At 37.0% G+C, this 18,638-nt stretch overlaps 2 protein-coding genes across 2 annotated transcripts in view; one reads left to right on the top strand and one right to left on the bottom strand.

The window, feature by feature from the left end:
- Positions 1–7,315, bottom strand: part of LOC140242561 (DNA mismatch repair protein Mlh1-like) — a 52,613-nt gene extending 45,298 nt beyond the window's left edge. The window contains exons 1-4 of the mRNA XM_072322304.1: positions 7,178–7,315; positions 6,497–6,587; positions 6,127–6,225; positions 4,855–4,928 (exon numbers count right to left, since the gene is read on the bottom strand). Coding sequence (XP_072178405.1) covers positions 4,855–4,928; positions 6,127–6,225; positions 6,497–6,587; positions 7,178–7,302 — 389 coding nt within the window. The 5' untranslated portion in view covers positions 7,303–7,315. The remainder of the gene's footprint in view (positions 1–4,854; positions 4,929–6,126; positions 6,226–6,496; positions 6,588–7,177) is intronic.
- A 1,439-nt stretch (positions 7,316–8,754) lies between these two features.
- LOC140243032 (syntaxin-binding protein 5-like) overlaps positions 8,755–18,638 on the top strand; it is a 176,284-nt gene continuing 166,400 nt past the window's right edge. The window contains exon 1 of the mRNA XM_072322772.1: positions 8,755–9,029. Coding sequence (XP_072178873.1) covers positions 8,892–9,029 — 138 coding nt within the window. The 5' untranslated portion in view covers positions 8,755–8,891. The remainder of the gene's footprint in view (positions 9,030–18,638) is intronic.

Below are 18,638 nucleotides of genomic sequence, written 5' to 3'. Positions count from 1 at the left end.
ATAATCTTGGAACTTTGGGTGTTTCTTTGCACCCTCACGAAAGGATGTAAAGTTGCACCAAGATGTAAAGGCTACATGGGGTGCAAAGGTGCGCCGAAAAGTAAAGGGTGCAAGATCGCACCCTCAAGAAAGGTGCAACTTAGCACCCCTTAGTGTGGGTGGAAAGATGTATCCAAGGGAACATTTTCGCACCCTCAATAAAGGGTTCAACTTTGCACCCTCTCTGCAGTATTATTTTATACACACGTGAATTCCTTGTTCCTGTGAGCTACGTTTAATATGAGTGTGACCCAGTATTAAACACGTGTCAAGCCTTTGCAGACACAGAATTTTTTTTTTCATATTGTTTAAAGGTCATTTAAAACAAATTTGAATATATATTTATTTATTTTAAGTTAAGAGGAGCAAAAATGTGGAGATCATGACCTGTGATACATATTACGGAAAGTCTATATTTTTATGTGTACTCGGTTTTTTTTTTTTTTTTTTTTCAACTACAAGGAATTACCTATGGGCTAATTGGATAAAGAAGCTAAGCATTACTTTTTTTCATCAGTTAATATCAGTGCTGGTGTATTATTCTTGAAAAGTTGGCATCTAAATGTCCTCCAAACCAAGTACTTTTTACACTGTATAAAATTATATTCCTGTGAGTTACGTTTCTTATGAGCATGACAGATCTGTAGACACGTGTCATAGTGGTTACAAACTCTAAGTTTCCTTTGCTTTCATCGTTATCAAGAAGCGATTTTGAACAATTTCAGATGTTCTGGGTTTTTTTTTCTATTTCGTTACGAGAAGGCAATAATGATTTCATGTAAAACATGTTAAGGAAAGTTGATAGTTTGGTTATTTTATCATTACTCATCTTCGTCTTCTCAACAAGAAGATGATACACATGAGCTCATTTGCTAAAGAAGTTGAAGGATGTTTAATTGCTGGTAGCCACGTAGGGGCTTTTGTCATAACATTTTGCATCTAAATCCCTCGAAACTAAGTACATGCAGTATTAGTTTATAGATAACATAGTATTTTTGTTGTTGCTGTGAGCTTATTCATATGAATTTTAGACATGTTTGTCATATGTTTCTGTCATATGCTTTACTGAAGAACAGCAAATGTTGAGTTTATTGCCAAGAGAGGTTGATCATTACTTTATAGTTAAGTTCATTGAAGTGCCGGAGCATAAACTTGTCTTGAAATATTAGCATCCTAAACTCTCCAAACCAAAATACGTGCAATACTAGACACGACAGGAATTCCTTGTTGTTGTGAGTTATGTTTCTTAAAAACACTGATTTTTTTCTGCTTTTGCAATGTACTATGTTCAAAAACACTCTTGAACAATTTTCAGATTTCGTTTCTTTCTTAAGAGAAGAAAACGGTGAGGTCATGTGAAGCATGTTCCTTTAAGTTTTATTTCGTTAATAATGTTTCTTTACCCATCTCCTCAACCGTAAGGTGATACGGTACCTAAAAGAGTCATAGGCCAAAGGTGTTGAGCTTTAATTCCCTTTTTTAAAGTAAATTTAAGAGCTGGGGCATTATTTTTAAAAAGTTGGCATTTTAAGTGATGTACACCGAGGACGAGTCTTACTGAATGGATTTCTTGTTGCAGTAGAATTGTACTTTTTATGAGCTTGATGGAGTATTAGACAATTGTATAAAGTGTTTGCAAAAACTGTTAATGTATTCCCTTTTGCTAATGTCCAAAGAGTTCATTTGCCAAGTTTTGATTGTCTTTTGTTTTAATCATCAGGGGTTTGTTTTATCATGGTCATAGAGGAAAGAAACTTAATTATAAAAAAAAAGCCTTCATGATATAAGAAGAGATATATACTGTAGGAGACAATTTCATCAAAAGTTGTGATTTCCAACATTTCCAAAATGCAATTGATGAATATTTCTCCCCAGGACACAGAAAGAAAGTAGTTCTTGGTCTTGTTTTTTTTTTTTTTTTTCACGTCAGTATGTTATAATACCCGCGGGTTTACGCCCATCCCACCTATTTCCATCCGGATACTGTATCCGGCTCTGCTTTTTTGTTTTTTATTTTTGTTTTACACTGCAAAGAAAATGAGAACACTGATGTTTGAGAAAAATCCCGACATGTTTGATTGGGCAATTCTTTTTTGATGTCTATCATTCTTTCCAAATAAGTTTTTTGGTTATCACTGAGGACAAATACAGATACCCTATTTCTTCTACCAAAACCACAGCACTGTATATTCTCATATTTCTATCCACAGCATTTCGTCTCAACACTTGCCCTATTGATATTTCAAAGCATGTTTCCCTGTGCGCTCAAGAAACTCCCCCATTAAAGGAGACCTCCGGGTGATTCTCAGATTTTTACATTTGTACAAATATGAATTAGTTATACTGAGGACAGAGTTTCAGAATTTGTGATAATTGGGATGAAGAATAAGAATATTTTCAAAAAAACAGAACAAACTGCAATGAACAAGGATGATGACATGGGAGAGTCACCATAAGAATGCATGAGTTGGGAAGCAAGGAAGCAGAACAAAAGAATAAGGTATGCATAGACAGGTGAACTCGCAAGCAAGCGGTATAGTTATGGAATTACACTGCTATTATTTCTGAAATATGTGAACCTTATAGCTGGTAAAATTGGGTCTTTGAGAGCGTCTGGGGGCTACGCCCCACCACTGAAAGCGTCTGGCAACGGTCATGCATCTATTCTGTAAGTGTAAGAACAAGTTCCAGTGGGTTTCATGGGGTTACTTTCCTAATTTTCAGCTAGGCTAGCCTAGCTGGTAAGAGTTTGGTCTTTGGGGCGTCTGGCGGCTATTGTCTGGCAACAATCATTCAATTATCCTTTGAGTGTATCACAAGAACAAGTTCCAGTGGGTTTCAGGAGGTTATTTTTCCAGCTATATATAGCTTAGTCTAGCTGGTAAAATTGGGTCTTTGAGGGCGTCTGGCGGCTACCCCCCCCCCCCCCCCCACCACCACCACCATTTAAAACGTCTGGCAACGGTCATGCATATATCCTGTAAGTGTAAAGAACAAGTTCCAGTGGGTTTCACAAGGTTACTTTTTCAGCTAGGCTAGCCTAGCTGGAAAAATTTGGGTCTTTAAGGGCGTCTGGCGGCTACCCCCACCACTTAAAACGTATGGCAATGGTCATTCATTTATCCTGTAAGTGTAAATAACAAGTTCCAGTGGGTTACATTAGGTTACTTTTTCAGCTAGGCTAGCCTAGCTGGAAAAATTTGGGTCTTTAAGGGCGTCTGGCGGCTACCCCCACCACTTAAAACGTCTGGCAATGGTCATTCATTTATCCTGTAAGTGTAACGAACAAGTTCCAGTGGGTTTCATGAGGTTACTTTTTCAGCTAGGCTAGCCTAGCTGGAAAAATTTGGGTCTTTAAGGGCGTCTGGCGGCTACCCCCCACCACTTAAAACGTCTGGCAATGGTCATTCATTTATCCTGTAAGTGTAACGAACAAGTTCCAGTGGGTTTCATGAGGTTACTTTTTCAGCTAGGCTAGCCTAGCTGGAAAAAATTGGGTCTTTAAGGGCGTCTGGCGGCTACCCCCCACCACTTAAAACGTCTGGCAATGGTCATTCATTTATCCTGTAAGTGTAACGAACAAGTTCCAGTGGTTTTCATGAGGTTACTTTTCCAGCTAGGCTAGCCTAGCTGGAGTTGGGCCTTTAAGAGCGTCTGGCGGCTACCCCCCACCACTTAAAACGTCTGGCAATGGTCATTCATTTATCCTGTAAGTGTAACGAACAAGTTCCAGTTGTTTTCATGGGGTTACTTTTCCAGCTAGGCTAGCCTAATTTTGGGGGGTCCTTTTTGTGGCCCTCCTGGCCACACCCACCACCTATGACCAGCCAGACGTGCATTTCCATACTCAGGGGCATATGTACTAAATTGCTATACACATAAAAATTGGTAACCTTTTCAGCTAGGCTGACCCCCGCTGGCTCCCGGACTATTGGGTGAGGCACCGCATAACTGGAAGCTCATGATGAAAACAAAAGGCTTCTATATTGGGAAATTGGGCAATTTTCAGCATGTGTGTATAATGGGTGGAAATGAGCTGCTTGGCGGAGGTACTGGAGGTCTGCGCTCTCTGAGTGTTTTTCTAGTTTATAATATCATCCAAAGCACTCTCTGAAAGTGAACCATTTGTTCAAAAGTTTTCATATGTGACTCTGCATCACAAAACCAACAAAAAGTCGCCAGATATGTATTTTTAAGGGTGGATTCTGAAAGAGCAGACACTAAGCTTTAGAATGATGTACAATTCAATATAAATGGACTTTCCTAACCTATATAAAAACTAAGAAGAAAGTACACACTCTGGAGAAGAGTTTACTGAGAAAATAGTCTCTGAAGTTCAGGGTCTTTTCAAGTGCCTAATCTTGCACCACACTGGGCTCTGTGCTGGGAATGAAACAAAAAACAGGAAGCAAAACTCCATAACACAGAATTATCAAATAAAGCTGAAATTGTGCACTCTATTAGCACATTCTCTTTATAATGAACACCAACTTTCAATGCAGTAGCAACATCCTATTAAAAGTTACCACAGTTAAAAGTGAAGAGTGTGTAAAGGACTTTTATGAAAATGAAAAAGGGCCTCTAAGACTTACCTTCAACAAAAATAAAAGCGTTCTAAAAAGAATGGCAAAAAACCGAATTTCCTATTCTTTAAAATGTAGAAGGAACTTTTGCGTGCATTTCATTTTGCAAATCTCGGTTCTCGCACAACTCAGGAAATTAAAATGCATGTGAAACGTTTCTGGTTTTACAGTTAATTGTTCAGACCTGGCAAGCGGTAACATGATTTGTGAAGAAAGAACATTATCAACTCACTTGAAGGCACATTTGGAGTCCTCCGTCCTTGTGATGATTGTTACATGGGCGACATGACTGATGCTGGCCAGAGCCTGATGTCCAGTGAAAAGTGTAAATCAATTAATCTGAATCAATACATCTGGTAGATGCCTGACCATGAAGACTGATTGGTCTTGCAAACCCAAACTATGTTATAATCGTGGTTCAACCACTGTAGATCACAAAACACACAATTTTTACATAACATGACGACTGCTAACATTCCCATGATGAACAACAAAGGACATTCTGAAAGTTGAAATCAAAGATGTCATCTTCAGAATAATGGTGGTATATCAATATATGGTTGTACCCATAATATTTGACAAATCCTATATGCAGCCAGTATCTGGTGATCAGTCATTTCCATTTAAAGGAATTTGTTGTGTGGTTTTTTTTAGAAAACAAAACAAAAACAGACTAGATCACTTACAAGGTCAATGACATGGGTATATTCTTGGGGGTAGTAGCCACTATTCTATTACAATGTATAACAGCATCCTTATACTTCATTACTTCTTCTCCTCTTTTTACTCCTACAGTTGAACCCTCTCTCAGCCTTCTCATTAAGTGCACTTCAAAGTGCTCATATGGATGCACACCATCTCCACTTTTTGCTTGCTAAAGTGAGGCTAGATAATTCAATTCAATTCATTTACTCCATAAAATCACATTCAAAATATTCACAGTGATGTGTTAGTCAAAGGAAGAAATCATGCAAAAGCCTGGGGCTTGGAAGTGGAGATTTCTTTTACAAAAATCATAGTTTTGAATAAAACATATACACATTGTATGTCAAAATGTACCTAAAAATAGAACTAAATTCGGAGGACTACAGAATTAACAACACATTGAGACAGATGTCATTTTACATGAGCCTTGACCCCAGTCTAATATGTGCACCTGATCAGAAGAGAAAATCACATCAATGAATGTCTTCTTCAGCGACACTGGTGTCATGAAGAGGGCTTCAAACCCTAGGCCATCCCATGGCAAGCCCGTCAGAGAAACGACTGGACCACAATGACTTCCCTACTACTGTAAAAGTGGATATTTTCACATGAATAATTTCTGTGCTTGGCTGAGTAAAGTGAAAACAAGAATTTTTTCATTCTGCTTTATCAAAATAAGAACTAGTATCGCATATAGGAAACAAAAATGTTTGTATGCTTTTATTTTTGTGCTAGGTGCGTTTTGCGCAAAATATGTGAACATTACCACTTTTCCATTTAATACTACGCATAGGCTTACCTCTCCTCTGAAACCATAGGTGCTGATACTGGTGAGGTCATTGAACTCTCGAAGCTTACTGGTTGTAAACCTTTCGCACACTATGTCCATGTCATCTTTCTGTAAAAAAAGGGAGCATGGATTGGTAAGAAAGGATCAAGACTGGTGGGCCTCTCGGATGACGCAGAGAGCAATGAGAATCTTGATTATCTCTTTAAACAACTGCCGTGTCTCTTTCACTCTGAAATCCACTTTTAATTCACTGGAATCAAAATCCCAACTATACTTGCAATGATTAGTCATTTCATTTCACTGCATTTTTCAACACCACACCAAGGAAGGTTTAAGCGTAGTTCTCTCAAATGATCAGATTGACGGGAGGTTATCTTACCCGGATACCAGTCCCATTGTCTTGAATCTGCAGGAGCTTCATCCCGCCCGACTTGACAGTGACCTGGATTGAGGTGGACTTGGCATCCAAGCTGGAGCATGGAGTGGAAAATTGCAGACAAAAGTTCAGAAAATTTATTACCCTAAAGGACGGTTACTTTCACATATGAAGGCAATAGATCAGGGAAAATTTCAACAAGATCAAACAAATCAGAGATTTATATCTTTACGGTACAGTTATTTTATATGACTTTAAGCCTTTTACTATGTTATCTACCCAGTTTTATTTGAGTGATTGAAAAGTTGTGAATAAATCATGTGTAAAGTCATTTACAACAATCATCCATATGTCGAAAAGATTGATTTAGAATATTGCAGTTATTTCTCTTTAATATCAGATTCAAATACCAAAATGGAATCATTCATCAACGTTTGAAGCTGTAACATACAAACGTATGCAGATTTATCATTCTGAATGATTGATGACATACAAATGTACATTGATGTATAAGTTGTGATAATACATAATAACATCATTGTCATGCAATCTTTTTTTTTTTTCCACATGAACACTTACTTGATGCATGTAGGCCTACATGTATGCCACCATGAACCAAAACAGATCAGCCAGCTAAAATTACTTAAGAGAAAACAATGCACTGAAATCGGTGCTAGATTTCACCTGTTCTCTATCATTTCCTTCAGGGCATTTGCTGGCCGCTGAATGACCTCTCCAGCGGCTATCCTGTTGACCACTGTCTCGTCCAGCTTCCTGATGGTCCCTGCCATATTGACCTGCCGTAGCATATAAATCAGTACCACTCTGGCTCACTCTGCACTCCTCTGTCCAAGTATCTGTGGGTAGTAGCATATGATGCATGAGACAGCAAAAAACTTTGACATAATTTAGTCAAATACTTTGAATCCTGAATACACTTCAAAATCTCAAGTCTGTTCCTGTTGAATCTCTGCAATGAAACACTGTAACCAGCAAAGAAAACATCTTATTATTTATCTATCAGAAAAAAAAAAGAAAGAAAAGAAAATATCTTGTAAATGGAATGACTACAGTACAGGAAGTACAGGTGTAAACCTGCAGGAAGGCATTCCCATTAATGCTGTTAATCATAGACCATGGTTAGCGTTCAGCTGTTGAAATTCAGCTCAGGTAGGCCTATATATTTGTAGGTATGGATAAAGAAATCCTCACTGATTATTTTCATATACAGTCAGGGAGGAATTTAAAGCAGATCCTATGCACACTAGCTATGTTAGCCTGATAATCCACAATATTTCTTGTATTGAGACTAAAATATAAATGCAATGAGCTGATTGACCAACCATTTATTGCACTTCACGAATCATCCATCTTTTGAAGAATTCCACACGTAAATTTACTACATATAGGGCCTAATATTATAGGCTATAGATTGTCTACGCATTGCACTGTTTTTGTGGTGAAACATCAAGGTCAGAATTCTCAAGCAAGCATCTTGTCACCCAGCTCCTGCTAGGAATGACCTAGCTACTACTAGACCTAGCAGTACTTGGCACTTGTAGACAAGTAACATTTTAATATTGCCTTTATATTACTGCTTTAATTTTAGTTACCAATATTAGTAACTATGCTTAACTTTTGGTCTAATTTAAGTTAAAACTATTTTATTTTTGTTAAAGCCACAAAACATGACGGGGACTATGAAAGAAAATAAAGTACATGCAATCGAATAACCGGAAGTTTAGACACAGGATCACCAACTACTCCGTATAAAATTACTAATGATGAAAGTATATTTTGTTTTCTCTGATCTAGCCCCATAGCAGTGCTCGTAACAAAACTTTCAATACATGGGACTGTTAAAAAGGATACCGTTCAAAATACGCGCGTCAAGACACATGTGGGGATGCACTTCCGATGTAAACATTACTTACTACTTATTTTAGGAAGGCACGAAACGTTTATTCTGGCGAACAATATTTTGCCACGAGCGAAGAAATGACTAACGATTCACTTCAAATTTCTTATCCTACTGACATGAAGGTTAATCACATGTAGTTTGCTAATAATATGGAAAACTACTTCACCATCCTTCTGCCTTCGCGGCGTCTCCCGAGTGCAGCTTCGCTCGTATTCACATCCGGGATTTGCGTTGAAGGTTAAACCCAGCCTCAACCTTCACATTATGTTGATGTGTCTCACTCCTGCCTGCATAGACTTCCACACGAACCCGGCTCAGCATTAGTGCGCATACACACGAAAGTGACTGTACGTAGGCTAGCAGCTCGAGCGCCCTAGCCTCCCGTGGATTTTGCGGTGTTTTCCTGGCGATTTCAACGGGGGAATGGATAGGTGGAATGTATATCGTGGAGCTATGGCAATTTCTTGAGGAAATTTCATGGAGAAATTTAGCAAAATGAAGCGACTTGTGAGGGTGCTCGACGGGCTTACAGCCAGTGTCGGGTCCAGTTCTTCGGCCAAAGGCGATTCAGATGTAGTAGAATCGCTCACTCCCGAACACTTCAACGTATGCAAGGTGGGTGGAACGGTCTTCCCCAGCCCTTTCTGCGTAGGTGCAGGTGGCTGATTGCTAGCTTACCGTATGTGATCGTGTGTGTGTGTAGTGTGTGAAGAGGTTTGTGGTGATGGCCCGGTGTCTCAGACACAGACAGGCAGGGCAACCCTATGCGCACTGTAGGCCGATGGAGGAGTGTGAGTGTGCTGCTGCTTATGCGAAACTCCAATGCCGCGGTATAAAACCAACCCCATCATTTCAAGATGGGAAAACGTGATTAGACTATTCAATTTGTGTCGTACTTAAATAGCTTATGTAGAACCTGCGGAAAATAGTAGTTATGCATACTATTCTCATTCCATAACAGGGTAGATCATACTACTTGTTGAGTTGTAAAATATTCAGACCACGACATCTGGGGGCCCACCACTTGATACTTTGCTATTTTCTGAATTCCCATATGTGGATCATCATCCGGTGTGCTGCCAAAGAAAGGAAAAGAAAAGAAAAAATCCAACCCCAAAGAACAACAACCATAATACCATATACATGTATGAACCTACTACTCATCATGGTATAATAATGATATTAAAATTAAGTAAATATTCAAATTTTCAAAATTTGACAATATGGGACATTGTCAAATGAAAATTTAAGATTGTGAAAATGAGATGATATTGATGATGATGATAACAGGTTTATATATTATACTGTATATGTTTATATAATTTCATTATCACTTTTTGAATTAAATGAGAATTATTGTATTGTGATACTGTGGAAGACCAATATTATTGTTGACGTAATGCAGTGATCTCATTGATAGTTGATCGATGGATTAATGCTTGACAGTTTGTGTATCGTAGATCTAATATATGATTATGTATTCTAAGTTTGTATAATGTATTAACATCAGCAATTATTTTGTATCTCATGTGCTTGTTCTAACCTGCCATTCGCTTTGAATGAAACGGTGGACCTGGTTTCTGTATGTTCTACTTACGTTGCCCTAAACTTGAATAAAATCATGATTAAACAACACAGGTAAAGTACATTTTATAGGCCCTACTAATGATGAGTGATGAGTAGGGATATGATAATTATGTCCAGCATCTCAAGTTAACAGTGTAGGACCGCATCTAGAAATCAGTCAACTCTAGTTGATATCTAGATAGTATACAGTCGTGTATATCAATGGAAATGGAGTTACATTGCATTGTTATGTCATTTCATGAGGCTCCTGGATGAGTGCAAATATATAGTGTAATATGTAATTAAATATATATACTGTAAATGAAATTGTAAACTGGTCTGTATAAGAAACTATTAGATTCTATCCAAATATGTGTACAATTGTAGTAGGCGCTTGGGTTACACTGACACTGACATTTTTTGTTTTCTTGAACGGTCTGCCTTACATGATATATACATGTAATTTGTATACAAGAATGGTAGCCTCAAAAAGGGTTCTTTATATGTTACACAATTCTGATGGAAGTTTGTGATACTATGCATTTACATTCAAAGAGTTTGATACTTAAGGGAGAAACACAAATTCAGCTTTCAAACATTCTATAACTATACTATACAGTGTACATGTTCAATTGTGTGCAGGGGCAAATCCAGGAATTCCCTAAAAGGGAGGCGCCTTTACAAAAATAAAGAGGGGCACATACCCCCCATTTAAAGGGATCGTACAGTTTTGGTTGAGACGTAATTTCAGGTTTCAACATTTTTTGATGAGATAATGAGAACCTCTTATGAAATATGAAAGAGCATGTAATTCTATGAGGAATTCAACGTTTATTTGGTGAAAATTGGTTTTGAAATGGCTAAGATATCCAAAAAAAGAGGGATTCTAATAAAGTGTGGGACCCACACTTCATTATGATCGCTTTGTTTTACTTTGTTTTTGGATGTTTCAGTCATTCCAAACCCGATTTTCATCTAATAAACTTTGAACACCTCTTAAAATGGTATGCTCTGTGCTACATTGTATATCATAAGTGTTTTCTTGGTATCTTGCAAAAAGTTAAAAGCCCAATTCTCATCTCCACCAATACTGTACCATCCCTTTAATACTTTTTATTTCTTTTGTTTTAACAAAAAATAAGAGGGGGCACATGCCCGGTGTGCCCCCTTCTGGATCCCCCACTGCATGTGTTTGTCTATCTTGCATTCTGGTGTTTTGTATTTTCATTTCTTTTTCATCATTTCCTGGTCAGACTAAAGCCCATCAGTCCATAGAACCACAACATTTTTTATCCCATCTTGGACCACTTTCAAATTACTAGGGGGTTAACACATATGTTTGTAGGATGTACAGACTAATTTCCAACCTGGATGGGGTAATCAATTTCTTTTAACAACAAATTGATTTCCTTTTCAAATTCAATTCCTTGAGTTACAGTTGTAATTATCTGATGTGAATAAGATGTACAAATGTCATAAGTGATCACAATGACAATGGTAAAAAAAATAATCACATTATTTTTACTAGCAAAATTCATGAAGAAAAGTAATAATGATAATAGGTAATACCATTATCAATGTTTTTATTTTTGAAAGTCAGTGTTGTTATTGTCATTATTTTTTCTGTTACATTATTGATGCCATTTTACAAGTTCCTTTTTGTTGTTATTTGTGTGAAGATTTAAATCAAATAGTCATTAATCCTAGGCCAGAGCTGTCCATGCTGTATAGCAAGTTGCAATTTACAGTGTGCCTCACGGTGCGCGCAATCTATCACTTAATTTACATTGAAAACTAAAAAAAGAAAAAAAGAATGATGAACATTTAACCTGTTGAGGACAGTCTGATTTTGCTACAACACGCATTTCCCATAGATACCTGCCCAAGTACAGTAATGTATACTCAGGACTCATCCTCAATGGGTTAAAAGATCTACAAAGGAGACGTACAAAAATTTAATGATGTTGATTCTAAAGAGCCCAGGATAATTTTGAAATTGGTCTGAAATGTTCATCATAATCTTGGCAAACTATAGCCAAGATTATGTTAGCGTTCAACATGATTCTTCAGATTGCTCAGAAAGACGGTAGCATCGAACATCCATCATCAAAGGCACAAATGCACCTGTGGAATTCTTTTGTATATCAATAGAAAACTGACAAGTGTTTGAATAATTACAGCCAGTTGGAACACTATCTCTCAAACCTCCTTGGAACAACTTATAAAAATATCTGCCTAAGAAACTTAATTAGAGGAGGCAAGTAGATTAAATGGTTTGTTACCTGGCTGTTGTAGGAAAAGAAACATCCATAAATTGGCATATATTACAGAAATGGAGTATTGGTCAGTGGTGATTACACTGTTTATTATTTGCTATGATTTATTATTCATTCTTTCTTTTTCTCTTCCTTTTTGTTGGTTTCTCTGTCTTCCTCCTGTTTGTGGTTGAATTTGTTTCTGTTTCGTTAACATGAGACAACATGTTGTAAGAATGATGTAAGATGCAGATATTTGTTTTATTGGAGTGATCAGGATGATGAAGGGTAGTGACGTACAATGTACCATAAGTGTTCAGGGGTAAATTGTCAATAGTTTATCATATTATTGCAAATGATTTAGGATACAATTTTGTTTGTTCTTCAGTTCTGGCAATTTTGATTCGATGACATGTAATATTCATTGCTGTGGGGATATTATCTTTCCTGATCAATACTCGATAGCCGTTTCCACCTGACAGATGGCCATCTACTGCAAGAAACTTGTACAAATTGTTTTGTGTATTTCTTGAAATTTAGTCAATTCTCATGCAAGTAATGCAGGATATTCAAGGAAGCTGCAGTTCCTCTATTCAAACTCATACATTTGTATGTGGGTACATTCGTACATGAAGCAGCCTCACATGTCTAGAAGAAACTTTGTACCTTGCGATTAAAGGTCAACAGCATACTTTACATTTCTTTGGATAGACATTTTCTCCATGATTCATATTTCCGTATGTGGTAGTTCATGCATTGTGAAAAGAACACAAACAAGTGCCAAGTGCTGAATGACTCAGTGTGATATACATTTGGGGAAAAATAAAAATGAAAACAAAAACTGAGGTTAAGGTGTAGAGGGCATATCCATGAACACTGGATATATGACATTGTCCATGATTTGCTTTTTTGTATTGGTCTTTTGAACTGAGTTTATTTTATTTTTAACACTTACAGGAATGTAAAGTAAATGACACACTGACACATTGTAGTTTACACCATCGCTGGGTATTCTTTCTTTCATTTTGGTTTGATCAGTTTTATGCGATGTTTCATTCCAGAAACTGAAAACAGCCGACCGACTGATGCGTGATGTTACAGTATGTGCTCTGTAATTGTTGTGCATATTGCCGCTTAAATGACAAAAATTGTTCATGGTAACATGGTCATGATGGGTGGGGGAGGGGAGGTGTTCATGGTAATAACATGGTCATGTTATCATGATGCCCGGGTGTTCATTAAATTACGGAGTATATCAAAGACATTATGATTAAACGTGTTTACCAAGCTATTTATGGGTTGATTTGCATCTCGAAACCTCATTATATCAAGTTAAGTCTGTTTCTTCCAAACTTAAATCAATATATCCTAATGAAGTGGTGGCACTGCACTTTCATGAGAATGATGAATATTGATGTAATTTTATGTAATCCATGTTGCATAATTAGCAGCAAATGTGATTAACATTTTTAATTGACTTTCCGAAAAAGAAAGGGTAATTTCCCATTAATCTCTCTACATAATGAACAGCACATCATTTAGGAGCAATTGTGTCACATCACAGTGAACCCATCCAGCCTCAAGAGCAACATCACTGTGGTTTCGTAGAGCTACTGTACATGCTGTGAAACCAGAAATTACAGTGGGCATGAAACTTCTGAATTTTCACGATTAGCCAAGATTTGAGAAAGTATAATGCATGCAAAAGTTTTTTGGGGGGTCTTCACAAGGCATTGAATGCCAGTCCAATGCTGTATACAGTATACCTACATGTATGCTTCTCAACCAGTGGGTGGCAAAACCTCTTGGCAAATGGGCCGTGATGACAGCCAAAAATTAAATGAAAAGAGATAATATATATATATAGATCTGATGAGTGGACCTTAAAAATACTGTCATGACTCTCAAGTAGTTCATTTGATAAAAGCCCCCCAAAATGCTGAGTACTAGATGTATTTTGTCAAGATCTAGAAGTACTGAATACTCATGATTTTTTTCATGAATGGCAGTGAGCGAAAGTTTTGTGCCGCGAAAAAAAGCCGTCGGCTCCAGTTTGCAAAAGTTTTGTGCCATGAAAGTCTAAGGTTTAACAGTACAATGTATGTGATTGTAATTTTGGTATTCAATAAGGGTGCATTAGCACTTGAATATCCATGGTGTTTTATCATCAATGTGAATACACCTATTTATAATGCTTCATAACAAAGAGGTCCCCCCCCCCCCATTTGAGCCCTATGTCATTCATTGTTTTGGTAGCCGAATTTTCAAAAGCCTCTTAGTTGTTGTTTTTTTTTTCATGATTCTTTGATTGGCCAAATGATAAAGGAGTTTCAAGTCCTTGTTTTTCTTGTGAATTTCATCATTTTGAGAATTTCTTTGTTTATTTGTGTAGATTAAATAAATCTAACCAATTCTTTTTAATCTTAGAAAAAATCAAGTTGATAAATGTGATGATAGTGTGAATTTCATCATTTTGAGAATTTCTTTATTTGTGTAGATTAGATAAATCTAACCAATTCTTTTTAATCTTACAGAAATCAAGATGATAAATGTGATGATAGTTTTTGTTTTTGTTTTTGTTTTGTTTTTTCAGCAAAATTCCCCAAGGCATGATGATTGGTAGTTTGCAGTTCTTTGGTCTAACAAGTTAGGTTTTTGTTTTGAAAAACTGTGCGACATTATTTTCTCCCAAATTCCTGCCCCTCCCTCCCCCTAAATGAAATATGAACATGCATCTTGAATGGCTTCAAAGAGTTATTGAAGCTTGTCTACATGTTGATATTTCATTGACAATAGTGAATAAAGAATTGTGACAGGGAAGCAGTTAGAGTGTGGTTTAACACCATTCTCAATAAATGTTTTGAAGTAAAAGTGACTCTTCTGTTATACTTCTCTTTTTATGTGTCACTGAGTAGATTTTTGCTCATTTCAAATAATATGGATTATCAGCATGCTTTGAATCATGACTAGAAGAGATATATCACACACATAAAGAATATACATTTTGTATATAAACATGCTTATAGATATAGATAGATAGATAGATAAGATAGATAGATAAGAAAAAGTATTCCACAATTAATGAATGAAATTGACTTTTAAAGCAGCAGATCAGCAGAATTTTGGCGTTATTTGACAGACTATCAAGAAACCCCGCGTTCACATTGGTCCCCGCGATGCGGGGACAGCCACAAGAGATCTTATCTTTTTTACGACTGACCTCCGTTCACATTGGTATCTCATCTGTCCCCGAGCTGTGGGGGCATTTTGGGGCTTGGAGCGAGCTCTGCCACTTGAATCCAGGCGTAGCGCATGCGCACATTTGATGACCATAGCTGGACGCTATCAATTGCGCCCCAAGGTCACTCTCCCCTCCAAATCTTGTCCCCGTACCCGACTTGCTTCGCGGGGACGAGGGGACAAGTCCCAGCGAGCGTTCACATTATGGTTTTTGAGGAGAAAGTCCCACAGCTCGGGACTTTCCCCGCGTCGTGGGGACCAATGTGAACGCGGGGACAGTTGGAACAGTTTATCTGGTATCTGCGCAATATTATGGTAATTTTCGAGTAATGAATTAAATTCTGGAGGCTTGAGTGGTTCCAGAGGCTGTAGGTCGATAGTTGATCATACGTCATTGGGTGTAGGGTCCTGCATTTTTTCTTCATGCAGTGTTGTAAAAAAAAAAAAAAAAAAAAAAGGCTGTGACGAAGATTAGTCATACAGTATACTATTTGCCACTGTTAGTGTCATCTCGGACCACAGATTGAGACATTTCCATTTTACGGTGTGTACACAAGAGGACAAAAATATGATTTAGACAGTAAATTTGAATTGTTCAGAGGTTCCAGATCACAATCAAATAAGGGTTATTCTCAATTGTGTTTACTAGAGGTAGCTGCATACGTTTGAAATGTCAGCTTTAAAAAAAGAAAGAAAAAAAATAGTCTTACCCGATATGATAGTTTACTGCTTTCATAGAAATTAGCACTTGACCTTTCAAGCTTGGCCAGACTATGAACCAGCTAGTTGTCCCAGAATTAAATTTTCCAGCTAGGCATGTATTCTGAATGCAGATCAATAGTGTATGTGTGCAGCACTTATTCTGACTTTCATTGCATTGGATGGCTTTCAGACTTCACAAAAGAACTGGTTTGTAATTCCTAAACTTGTTTGGAGTTCTTTCATTCGCACAAACTTAAATGAGTCGCCTAGTCAATATCCACAAACTGCAAACAACATTCCATACAGCTGTGTCACGAAATTCTATAGCCTGTCAGTTTAATAATGTCACTTTCAATACTTGTATCAGGATATAAAATGCTGATATGCATTAATAAACCAATTTTTCATGAGCTCATATGCACATTGGTAAAAATAACCTTTGTTTATTCTGAGTTTGTTAGGCACTTAATTCATCTTTTAAAATGACTATGCAAATGCATACAGTAGCTCGATGTAACAATTTATGGAATTCATGTTCAAACAGAGAAAGAACTTGCACAGACGAAGTGACTAGACTGGTACATTGTAAATCATCAAATGCTAATACTGGGGAAACACCCATTTCATTGTTTTGCTTTCATGATTATGAACAAGCCTTCTATCATTTTTGCCAAATAGTAGGTTTTTATTAACACTTTGTTGCATTGTTGATGTGCTGGCAAGGAGCAACATTTTCAAGGATTACTTACATGAATAATCAGTTCATTACAGATGCCTTGTCTCAGTGAATTTAAAAACCAGTATGCCTGTCACTACTACTGTGAGATCTGTGGAGTTTCAACTGGCTTAAAGGACAAGTTCACCTTCATTAACATAAGGATTGAGAGAATGTAGCAATATCAGTAGAACACATCATTGAAAGTTTAAGGGAAATCGGACAATCCGTTCAAAAGTTATGAATTTTTAAAGTTTTTGTGCAGTCACCGCTGGATGAGAAGACTACTGCAGTGTATGATGTCACATGCGTACAACAATATAAGGAAAATATAAAGACAATTTCACAAAATTTCATCTTTTGAAAAAAGTACACATTCCCTTGACTCGTTACTGACATATGTTATGGGTAATATTATTCCCATTGCCTTTAGATAGAGGCAAGTCAAGTGCTCTTTTATTATGCGAAAAAAGTGAAAATATGTTGAATTTTCTTTACATTTTCTTTATACTGTTGTACTCATATGACATCACGAGCCTTCGTAGTCTCCTCATCCAGCGATTCCAACACAAAGTTTTAAAAATTCATAACTTTTGCATCGATAGTCCAATTTTCCTCAAACTTTCACTGATGTGTTCTACTAATATTGCTGCATTCTCTTAATCCTTGTATGTTAATGAAGGTGAACTTGTCCTTTAATTATTTAAGTAGTTGTCAGTTTTCTATTGATATACAAAAGAATTCCACAGGTGCTTTGTGCCTTTGATAATCGACGTTCGATGCCGTCGTTTTGCTGAGCAATGAGGATTAATTGTGAATGTTTATAATGTTGGTGATATTTTGCTTGTTCATTTATTATATAATGAAATGAAATCTCAGTTAATGATAGAGCATATTTAAAACAAAAGTCAATCATGTCCAGAAATATATGGGAAAATGTATCAGAACTGTATCATATGAAAGTGTCTATAACTATTCCCTCCTGGAAAGTCGGTTTTATCACTTTTCCACATAATTCTGACAAATAGAACTGACATGGAATAATCTTCAAGTATAATTCTGTATTAATAGCTATTATTGCTGGGCATGCCCCATCAAGTAATTTCCTTTTTATTCCATTTTTTTTTTTTTTGCCCAATTTCTATTTGCGCATCATCACCTATCTTTTACAAGTATGGATGGCGATAATTACCATCACGAAGACATCTTGGGAAAGTGGCTTGTGATTATGCAATGAGACATGAGTCAATTGTTTTCCAATCTGCGTGGCAGATCCAGTTTGGCACATGCTTCAAATATTCTCGAGTGGCGGCATCAAACAGTGGTTCAAAGGAAATAAGACACTACGGTTGTGACGTCATTCTCTTGAACCTCCATGATGGAATTGGCTTTAATATTTCATACACCACAGTAGAAGTGACTTGAAGGTCATGCACCACCTCCTCGAGTCAAGGTTTAGAGGTCAAACCATCCACATTAAATGAAGGTGCACCCAGGAGTGAGCTTGATCTAATTTGAAGACCACCTCTGCGCCATGATTGGCCAAAAGAGATATGATCAGAAAAATGTTACATGGAAGAGGAAGGGACTTCACAAAGTAGTCAGATCTACAAGAAATTACTTGAGAACTTACAAACCAGTTTTTCGTAAAAACAGTGAATGTGCTATTATGTATTCTGTGTTTTCCCTTCACATCAACCAATCACTAAATGTTCTTCATATTTTCTCTTCTAAATGACTACGTCA

This window comes from Diadema setosum, chromosome 19 (genome assembly GCF_964275005.1).
Source record: "Diadema setosum chromosome 19, eeDiaSeto1, whole genome shotgun sequence".
Lineage (NCBI taxonomy): Eukaryota > Metazoa > Echinodermata > Echinoidea > Diadematoida > Diadematidae > Diadema > Diadema setosum.
Note: the sequence above shows the minus strand (reverse complement) of the source record. Positions and strands in the feature narration are given on the sequence as shown.